The following is an 11,153-nucleotide window of genomic DNA, read 5'->3' as shown; positions in this document are numbered from 1 at the left end:
CGCTAGTCCAGACCGTGTGAACATACCAGAGGTCGGGGGGTCTCCGAGGCTTGCAGACCGCCTGTGGTTTGAATTAGAGCGGATTACAACTCTCGTCAACAAAAGACACATCTCAGCTTCCCCCACCTGCTTTTTTTGTGCTGTCTGCTCCTCAGACCAAGTGACACCGCCAGCTCCTTTGTTGCTGCCAGCCCACTCTGAGGGTATACACAGGCATGAGTCACATGCCTATGTATTAAACAGAATACATATTATTATTATCATTAATTACCTGTAGTTTCATTTGTCAGTTCTGATGGAAATACCAAATTGAACATGCCCATCGCATGTTGTCTGATGGCAAGCCAAAGTGATTAGTACAAACTGACCAGACCACAACATCATATATAACTGCAATCCTGCCACATGGTCCATTTGGTAGCTGTTTTGAAGCTTTCAATCACATCATATGATCTTCATCAACCAATGGTGGTCATGTAATGCGACTGAACTGCTCCTTACTGGACCTTGTGACAAGGAGATTGTTTGGCTGACTACTGTTTCCTGTTTCCTCTTTCGTTTATGATATCAAATCAAGGAAAGGCAGTCGGGTTTGAGGGATGGAGGAAGTAAAAGCGTCGGTAAAAGAGGTCCAGTTAACTGGAAGCTGAGCTCGTATTACTCATCAGATGATTCATCCACGCTGTTTGCGCTCAATGACTGGACATTTAGTGATACACTGAGATCACCCAGAGAGGTGCTTTTAGAGGACAGGCAACAGCAGCTGTGCTTTCTTTGTGTCAGAAAAGACCCACTGTTGTGTTACCGAGCCCAACAATCGATAGTTAAATAAGGACCACAGTATGATCTATTAATCAACTTTAAGACCAGAAAAGACGGGGCTTGATTGAAGTGAAACAAGTGATTTCGGAGGCGTTGTGATGCTCAGAAAATTTATTCACAGTTTTACAGATGCAGTATTCTCCTAAACAATAAAAGTAGATCTGGATTTGATTTAAAATGTGGGGGGAAAAAACAAACAAACAGAACAACAGGAAATAACTGCCGACATATAGCATGTCTAATGTAATCTGAACATCTGTAAGTCATTTACATACTCAACATGCAGTTAAGCTTGTGCAACCGCCTCAGCTACAGTGAAGATATTGGTTTGAAAATGATGTAAATAACCCTTTCAAATCAATTGGGGATTTGGGGGCTCTCAAACAGGTATGTGAGGTCTGTGAATGGTCTGAAATATCTGGACATTGTTTCTTGGAAGAGATATTACAATTGAGTTGCACCAGTGTCGTTTTCAAAGCTAAAAGCACCATAACATTCTATTCGAGTGTATTGGGGCAAAAAGCTTAGTATTGGTATTATGCATTTCTTATACTGTATATGTATTTATGTTTAAATCGACACAAACAGACAAACCGAAACAGGGTGTACTGTCTCTTTAAGGGCTGTCACTGCTGGCTCCGTGCTGGCCTCCTGCTGCTTGTTATTTTCTGCAACAAGATGGCTGTCGTTCCTGAGAGCAGAGTCCTCACTTTCAGCGTTTTTAAATGGAGCTCTTACTCCTCTACATATTTACCCGAGTAAGTAATGCACACGTTAGTTGGCCCGGCATATGCACTAGGTTTTGTGTTCACATGTGGTCTTCTGCCGCCTCAGTTCACCACTGTTACTTACAGCCGGCCCGACTGGCCTAACGTTAGCTCGTTTGCGATCCGAACCAGTTAGCTTTGTCAGGGGCGGTGGGGGCGTTTGGTTTCTTTACCCAAGTGCCGATAGTGATGTTGCTGGCCATCCATTAAAGCATTTGTGGAGAACATTTGTGCGTGACCGATTGCATGTTTAGTCAAACAACACATGGATCTTACTTTAAATGTTGTAGTTATTCATAGTGCTTATTGACATCATTAAAGCGAAAGTCGTGTGTCTGCTATACACGGATCATCCGTTAAAGGTGCTTTCTGTACGTCAACATAAAATTTTTTCTCTTCAGATGAGCTTGTTTTGATTCAGCAGCCTTCAAACATACTTGCTGATACCATGTCAGAAAATCCGTAGCAACTTAAGATTAATATGTTGTCAAAACAGTCATTTCTTTTAGACGTTGATTCAGCATTGTGAAGCCCGGTGTGCTTGTACGTGGAAAACGAACGTCCCCATGTACTCTGGGCTAAAGTAGGAGACGAGTGTTAGCTGCTGTTATCTAACCAAATAGCTTTGCTTTAGCAACAACAGCTAATCGTCTTGTTTACCGGCTACTGGAAACTAGTGTTATAAAACGAAACGTCACACTTTATGGTTGCAGTAAACAAACAGACCCACCTAAATTTTACATTTTGTATGTGCTGTCAAGCATAGTTTTTGAGCATTCGCCTGTTGCTGGTTCAGCACTAAAGGTGCAGTTTAGCCGTAACTTAGCTCCTTAATGTTAGCCTGCATACATCAGTATGTTAACTTATATTAATGTTAGTTACAAATAAATTAATTCATAACACCTTCTGACATAGTCTAGTTTATTATTATTATTATCATTATTATTATAATTCCTTTACCTTTCCATGTAATTTATACAGGAATTGTCAAACATACCCATATTTATCCGGCCTGTAGTGAATGGTAACTCCTGTGTCACAACATTGATGCCATGTTGTCTGCTGTGCCTCAGGTTCACTCCTGCAGTGATGTCCCACGGGGACAAATGAACTACTTTTCTCTCCGTGTGTTTTTCAGGAACATCTTGGTGGACAAACCTAATGATCAGTCTTCCAGGTGGTCTTCTGAGAGCAACTACCCCCCACAGGTAGGTCTGCTGCTATTAACAAAAACTGCAGACTTCAGTCGACATGAAAATTTAGAGTGGGCATTAAGTACAAAGTGGGAGGTTCAGGGAGGCATGTGTTGGTTCATTTGTTTATAAAATACTATCATGATTTTATTCACAATCTTTTACAGGAAGATGTGGGAACAGGTTTCCCCACATCTTCCTGGTGTCTTTACAAGCTTCATCTGGCTGTGGCCGATAAGAATAGAAAGAAAGTCACCACCAGTGTAAAGCAATCATTATCAGAACCCATGCTGCAGATTAAAGATGTGCTGGTACAGTTTATTTTTTTTCTGATAATCTTTTATTTTTTTGTGCACAGCTGATATCCAATCCCAATTCAATTCCACCCCTTTACCAGTAGCACTATGTAGATGTTATGTTATGGATGTGTTTTGAAATTACACAAGTCACTTGCCCTTAATGGATACTGGCTACCTGTGCAGTGTCATAACATAAGGTTATGGTGCATACAGGCACACAGTACGCTGCTCGGAAGTAGCAGGGTCTGTTTCTTTTGAATTAATATTATAGCATTGGATTGGTGTGACACTTTGTGTGTACTCGCTAATACTGCTTTTAGCATTTTAGGCAATATCGGAAGCATCTCCAATACTTCTTTTGGTATTGGAACACGAGGTGCATGAATTTTTAATGGTGGCTGGTTCTATTTATGATTAATATAATAAACATGTCAGTTTATAGTAGTAAGCAGTTTGTTTACACAAAGACAACTGCGAGATTAAAACATTTATTCATTGTGGGGAAAAGAAGATTTTCTGTTGTTTTTTTTTCTTTTTTAACAAGCAAGGGTGTAGGACTGATTATTATATTCCCTAGATGGCAGTGAGGCTTCTCTGCTCTCTGCTTCAAATGTTCACCCAGCAGTATGCAGGTCTGAAGTGTCTGGAGTCTTACTACAATGAAAAAGTAGTTTCCTATTGTGTCTGTTGAACCCATGGACTGAGTACAGCTATGCTGTGCCAGGCAGAGTTTGAGGTTAAATCTGAAAGTTTGTGTTGTATGGTGAGAGGAAATGAAGCATTTCAAAACAATGGTTAATCCCTCAGCTGTCAGCTTGAACATGCCGGTCTCAAGATGTTTCTGTCTAGTAAAGCAGCTGGGTTGTAAAAGCATACCTGAAAGCAATCAAAATAAGAAAAAGCTAATTAGTGATTGTTTGGGCAGCATTTTTGCTATAATGTATTTTATTGTAAATTCAGTCACATCTCCACTATTGAGCCAGCTAATTGCAGTATTATTATTTTTGCCTTTCTATTGGTATTCATTTGTCAGTACCAGTTTTTAAAAAAACAATGTTAGTATGAGAGATTGATAAATTGATCTGCAGAAAATTACTCACTGAGTCAGTGTTCAAGCAGAAATGCCAAACATTCCCAAGCTCCAGCTACAAAATTGAAAGATTGTCTGAAAAGTTTGAAGAAAGTAATTTGGGTATACAAACATTTCTATGTACATTTTTTGCTGTTTCTGAACATTTCATGGAACAAATGATTGATCAGTAATTGTTGTAATAATAATAATAATAATAATAATAATAATAATAATAATAATAATAGAAATTAAGAAATCAAAAGTGTGAATTAATTGATAAGATATGTAGTCCTAATGGTATCAATCTCGAGTCATTAACATGTTAAATATGTAGACATGTAAAACAGGGTGTCCGCGGGGTTGTAAAAGGTATTAAAATGTAGTCAATTAAATTAGCAAAAATTAAGGCCATTAAAAAGTATTAAAAAGTAATAAACGTCTGAGGGGGTATTCAATTTTCAAACCACTTTCCAACTATTAGTTTTTTTTTCCATTTGTGGTAAGTGCAGGCCTACCTCCTAAGCATTGGGTGAATTTATTTATACAAATTATATGTGCGAGTAGTGAGAGGTATCGATGATGTGACGTCAGACAGTATGTGATGTGGTACAACTCTTTGCGCCTCCAGGGCTCCAGACTGCAACCAAGTGGTGGCATTTTGCGACCGGTAGTGGAAGGGAACCAAAGCGAATAAAAAAAATCTGTAATCTGGACTGACAGTTCTCAGGCCAGTGTGTGGTAGATGGGCAGGGAATGGCACTGTAAGTGGCTACTGTGTGGAGGGAGAGGGTCTGAAAAAATTTGCCGAGCGCAGAAGGAGAAGGTTTCACTTTCAGGGAACAATGGCAAAACGAGCTCCGTGATTCCACCAGATACGTGTCCGCTGCATGGCAGAGCTGAGCTGGTTTTTCACCCGGCCTAGATGATATCTTAACTTCCACCAGGTCTGCTGCGCTGCATATCTGCTGGACTTCTGTTTCAGTGGATACCGGAGCAGGACACAGCAATTCAGCAGAATTTAGCACCGAGCGGACAGGAAGTCACTCACTGAAACAACAATATAACATTCAGTTACTTTTCAAAATAAAACAGTCCTTGTTGACACCAGCACACAAATCTCAAAAAAGAGACAAACACAAGCTCTTCTAGTAATTCTTTGGTCAGGAACACTTGGTGTTGTTATTTTTACAACACATACTGCAGCACTGCAAAACCAGATCGAAACAGTAACACACCGGACATGTGTCCAGTGGAATCTCTGGGTTATTTTCTCCCCAATAAACCTAGAAATGTGCCAGAGTCAAATCCTAACTCAGAGGACGAGTCCAAGTCTGAAGACAGGAGTGTGGCGAAAAAGGTCAGAAAGTAATGTTTTCATGAAGAATGAGTACGCAAATTTGACTGGTTAAAGTCTCAGAGGGACAATCCATGAACTGCAGATTTTGCAGTCGATAACCTCAACAAAAGGGGAACATGAAATCCACAGGTCATGCTGGCACTACAGTTAAAAGGTAACACACTAGTCAAACACAGTGCTAGTCTAAGGGATAAAATATGCCGTGACCTGTACACCAAAATGCAACTCCACTGTTAGTTGCATTTAGAAGGCAAGAGGCTGTTAATCAGTACGCTGAGGAAACCAAATTAATATCATGTTGGTATTAAAAAATATTGTGAAGGTATTAAAAATGGTATTTAAAAGGTGTTAAATTCAACTTAAGAATTTCTGTATATACCCTGTAAACATAAATGAATAATGATTACCGCTCAGGATGCGGTAGAATATCTGTCTTTTATGAGTGGATGTGAAAACATTGATCCCTGGGGTTCGTTAAATGCCTGTTTTCCAGTAGCACATTTAATCAATGTTCTGGCCTGTGGTCTCCACTCGTTCTGGCCCACTGGCCACTAGTGATTTGTCATTAGATGTGCTGGCTCGTTAGAGCACCAGTGACATGTGGATGCTGCTCATAGATTGTGTGTAATGCCTCTTACCTGACGTAGTAGATTGACCTTGCTCTAGTCATTTAGCTAATGAGCAAATCTTTTCACAATGGTTGCCCTGACATAAGCACAGGCAATTTCCTGCACTCTTCCACACACTAATAGCATCATAACTCTCTTGTGAACTCTTTGCCTTCAGTCTGCTTCATGTCTCCTCTCACCTTTTCTCTCTATTTATTTCCAGTTTTTAATCTTGAAATTGGAAAGGCCAGCAATTGTTCAGAGCATCACCTTTGGGAAGTATGAGAAGACTCACGTCTGCAACCTGAAGAAGTTTAAGGTCTTTGGTGGGATGAGTGAAGAGAACATGACAGAGCTTTTGTCCAGGTGAGGCATTGCTGCTTGTGTCAGTCCAACTGTTAATTTTATGTACATTTTCAGCAGCTTTGATGTGAACTTGCAATTCCATTCGCAGCATTTTTTGTTTTCTTGTAAAAGAAATTGGGAATGTTTGTAGCTTGTTGGGGGAGATTCACATTCTTGGAGAAAGGTCTGCCTCACAGGGTAACTTAAGGGGAAATAATGTCCCAAAGGCAATAAATTAGCTGCAAGGCAGTTGGATTATTGATGTCTGGGATTGATGTTGTTTGAGCTGGTCTTCTAGCAGAGGTTCTGTATCCAGGAGCTTTCATATTGGAGCCAATACTGACCTTAAAGGCATTTTCCACTACAGGAACTTAAAGGGATAGTTCAGGTTTTTTGAAGTGGGGTCATATAAAGTACAGATCTGTATTCGATCTGTTCCCTACCGTAATCACCGATCAGCACAGCCTCGCTCCAGTCCAGATGCTCAGCTCTGTACTGCAGAGAACAGAGTCCAGATTCAAAGAGAATTTTAACCACCTAAAACTAGGCCCACCTAAAAAAATCTATATCAGTTCAAGTGTACTTTTGTATAGAGAAAGTTCACACCGCTTTACATCTCCGTCAGACCGCCTTTTCTTTTGGCACTACATTTTCTCAACTGTTGAACTTTCATATCCCTACGCATTTGCGCAACTGGGCCTTGCACTTTATTTCACCGCTTGCAGATCACCTGTTTGGGTCAGAGTTTCAGTGAAGCAAAGAGAACAGATTGGTGGGGAACAGACTACAGGATGCAGTGAAATCATTTTACCTTTCTTTCTTCTCTTGAAGGGTTATATATAGACATGTAGCATTTGGTCGCACTGCCCTGCTTCTTAGTGTTAGTGTTGGCGTAGTGTCACGATACTCGAATTTCTAACTTCAATACACTAGGGCTGGGTATTGTTAATAACCTCACGATTCTATTCGATTTTGATTCTTTAGGCCGCAATTCAGTTCAATATTGATTTGATTCAATGTTGATTTGAAATGCTCTGATATCGATTCAGTAATAAGTAGTAATAAAAAATAATTCATTACCTGTTACCTGAGTTTTGATAATTATTAAATTCAAAAAAGTAATCTTAGATTATAAATCTTTCCTCTAGGAAGTTCTAGTTCGAATTAAAATGTAAACAAAGGCACACCATATGTTATAAAATGGTGCTAGCCTAATTATGCTGAGAAAGTGCCATTGTTTCTGGGACTGCGTGGTACACTTTTGTTGGACATAAACATAGACATAACCGCAGTCCCTCCGCCCTCCGGCTAGATGCAAGGGGGTAAAACGTTGACACTGAACCCCCACTCTCCCCAGAGGAGAGTGTACCCACATGCGCATGGGTGAGACCGGCTGCGATGGGAGTTTACGCTGCGTCAGACATTGGCTACCCGCCTCTGCAGTTCCGATGGTGTCACGGGCGAGGCGCTTCCAGCTGCTGGAGACGGTGACCGAGAGGGATAGCAGGTGGTCCGGGGCCTCTGCTTGCCTGAATCGATGTAGAGGACATTCTGAATCGATATTGAATTGGGAAAAAATACATTGCAATGCATTGATGAACTGATATTTTTACCCAACTCTACAATACACAGTACCTTTTTTAAAAAGGTTTGATGTTTGATAATATGTTGGTTATCACAGGTATAATTGACACGATGTTGAGGGCATACAATTTTTTTTTTGGAAAGACGATTATAGCAAGGATTGTGTACTATGTGTTAAGAACAACAGCATTTGAGGTAATTTAGTGGGAATATGTGAATACTGCAGCGATGTGAGTGTCTGCTTGCTGCCAGACAAACGGGAGAGCAAGAAAGCACAGCTGGTATTGGTAATGGAGCAGTTTCAAATATTCAGTATTGATATTTAATTTAAATTTCGATCATCAATGAACCCAAATTGGGCAGAGAACAGTGCATACAGAGTCAGAGATTGTTAAAATAAATACATGTCAAATTTCAGGTTGTTATGTCACAGTGGAAAAGGCCTGGGCTAGTTGAAGTGGACGGACCACTGATTAGTGGCAAATTATCCACATTCAGTACAGTTTATTTTTTAGTACACTTGTGAAATTTTAAGGTTTTCACTATTAGTTACATTCATTCACCGTGGAGGGACACTCCCACACCACCGCACCAACCTTTGGGGTTTCGGCGCACTGCTGGATCCAATGTTAATCCAGCCACCCCAGGACACAAGTGCTTGGTAGTACTCCTTATATCCTACGCGCAAGTCGGCAGATCATCACAGGGCTGACATATAGGTACAAATAATCATTCATGCTCACATGCTACATCTGGAAGATGTTAAAACTTGTTTTACATAGTCTTAATCAATAACATACGGAATAAGGCACATAGTTTTTTCCAAAGCTTCCATGACAAGCATGGAAACCACTGACAGTGGTTACTTTCTAAATACATTTTTTCTTCAGTCTCTCTTTCAAACTCCATGTTGACTAAACAGTGTTCAAGCCCTTCCTTGAACAGAGAAGGATTTAAAAGTATAAACAAGCCAGCGTCCAGTTATCATGCCTCACGCTTGAAAAGGGGCAAAAATGTATTTCTTCACCCACGTGTGGTGTGTTTTTCATCATAGCAGATTGAAGCTAAAGCTGATGAATACCCAAAACTACTGCAGAGTCATTTGACCTTGATTCTACACATTCATATTGAAGACAGAAGCCAGTTGTTGGCTGTTGTTGGTGTTTTTTGACCAGGGTGAAAGAGGTATGTTTTAGAGAGATTCAGTTTGGTCTTTTGGACTTTTTTGACCCTACTATGTGCCATCTGTGGTGATACATGATAATTCATAGAATATGGTTTTCTCATACATGTACACCAGTAGATGTAGTATTAATGAAAAAAATTAATGTAGTATCAATATCTACTACATGTGGAAACTGAAAAAAGTTGCAATTAGTACAGGGACATTCTCTCAGTAATTGGTGGATTATACCATCTAGTAAATCCTCCAGTTTCACTACATTACCAGACTGCCTGTTTGTTAAAGAAGAGGACACATCATAGCTGCCAGCTGCCAAACTGACAAATGGAGTTTGGTTAACTGCCAGATTTGGATGACTATCCAACATTTCATAGCATATGGATGCAGTTGGCAACTCAACTCAGTGATAAAAATGTATGAAACATTTTTCCTTCTCTTCCAGTGGCCTTAAGAATGACTACAACAAGGAAACGTTCACCTTAAAGCATAAGATCGACGAGCAGATGTTTCCCTGCAGATTTGTCAAAATAGGTGAGAGTTGATGTGGTTTATCAATTGTGGTTTCGATTGATAAGATACACGGTGAATATTTCTGTTGTTCTGTTATTTCTGTTACCCTGATTTCCCACTCTCTGTTTTTGATGTGTTTCAGTGCCTCTGATGTCTTGGGGTCCTAGTTTTAATTTCAGCATCTGGTATATTGAGCTGCATGGTATCGAAGATCCTGACGTGGTGCAGCCCTGCCTTAATTGGTACAGCAAGGTAAGCAGTCAATGGTAGACTGTGGGTTACCGACAAAGGCTGGGAATGAAAGAGTAGATTACAGATTCAGCAGGCCTGAGACTGTTGATGGATTAATCAGACAGCAGGAGAACGTAACTTCTACAACGAAAGGCACCTGTGGATAAAAACACTCCTACAGTCTTTCTTTGATCAGACTACATTTTTGTTAACTGGTATTTTAGTTTTATTACAAAAAAGCAGGGATTGTAAATGAACCAAATAGCCTCAACAGCAGAGCATTAAAAGGAAAGAGTTTCATTAATTTCTCATCAGGGCAGGGCAGTATAACGTAAAGTTTATATCACGGTATAATTTGAAGCACAGATGGTATTAATCATAGTATATTTGTTTTTTTCTTATAAAATTTCAAAAAGAAATGCTTCTGAGGGAGTAAAATACCATTTTTGGCATCTTCAGAGCAGCTATTGTGCTGTTTCTCCATTAGCACTTTTGGCAGCACCGAGTCCAACCGAGCTGCACTGATTTGCTTTTCCATTACTAGTTAAACTGCGCTGAGTTGAGCGGCACCGCGCCTCAAAGGGGGCCGCGGTAAAGTCTAGAGACTGCAGCCAACCCGTAACAAGCACCTGTCTCCCCCTCATATCGATACTCGACTCACGTCTGTGCAGGAAACCTGAGAGAGGGATGTTTTCATAAGTCTGTGTGTTCATCTCTCAATACTTTTGAAACTTCTAACAGAATCTCCTCAGTTTGTCTCATCCTGTACCATTTATCTCAGCAGATATTTGACTGTTTGTCATGTTCGCCTCCACACAGTCATGTTTAGTTACTGCGGGCAGATTGAAAAACACAAAGTTTCCTCTAATGCTACTTCATAATTAAAGCTTTCAAATGACTCAATAGTAAGTGTGAAGAAGTTAGAGGAAATTAAACATGTTTGCATCTGAATTAGCGGAGCCACTTTGTTAGCTGTGATATCTGTGATCTTTGATAATACAATGGGGATCAGTACAAGCATGTCATTCTTTTAAGACGCACCTACAAGCAGGTAGCCCAGTTGAAAAGATGTAATACATTCTTTTAACTGGTGCACATAAGGCCAAACTGTGTATAAGTGACACATGATATTAAACTTCCTTGTGTCTTTGGTATTTTTGACACCGTGCGAGTTGACATGAT

The 11,153-nt window shown here is 40.1% G+C and overlaps 1 protein-coding gene across 2 annotated transcripts in view; it reads left to right on the top strand.

The window, feature by feature from the left end:
- The first annotated feature begins 1,428 nt into the window (after nt 1–1,428).
- Nucleotides 1,429–11,153, top strand: part of mkln1 (muskelin 1, intracellular mediator containing kelch motifs) — a 30,094-nt gene continuing 20,369 nt past the window's right edge. For both annotated transcript variants that reach the window (XM_037121559.1, XM_037121558.1), the window contains exons 1-5: nt 1,429–1,580; nt 2,728–2,797; nt 6,342–6,484; nt 9,673–9,761; nt 9,883–9,992. In XM_037121559.1, the coding sequence (XP_036977454.1) occupies nt 1,501–1,580; nt 2,728–2,797; nt 6,342–6,484; nt 9,673–9,761; nt 9,883–9,992 (492 nt within the window). In that variant the 5' untranslated portion in view covers nt 1,429–1,500. The remainder of the gene's footprint in view (nt 1,581–2,727; nt 2,798–6,341; nt 6,485–9,672; nt 9,762–9,882; nt 9,993–11,153) is intronic.

The sequence above is a fragment of the Acanthopagrus latus genome, chromosome 14 (genome assembly GCF_904848185.1).
Source record: "Acanthopagrus latus isolate v.2019 chromosome 14, fAcaLat1.1, whole genome shotgun sequence".
NCBI lineage: Eukaryota > Metazoa > Chordata > Actinopteri > Spariformes > Sparidae > Acanthopagrus > Acanthopagrus latus.
The sequence above is the reverse complement of the archived record's forward strand: the minus strand, read 5'-3'. Positions and strand labels throughout refer to the sequence as shown.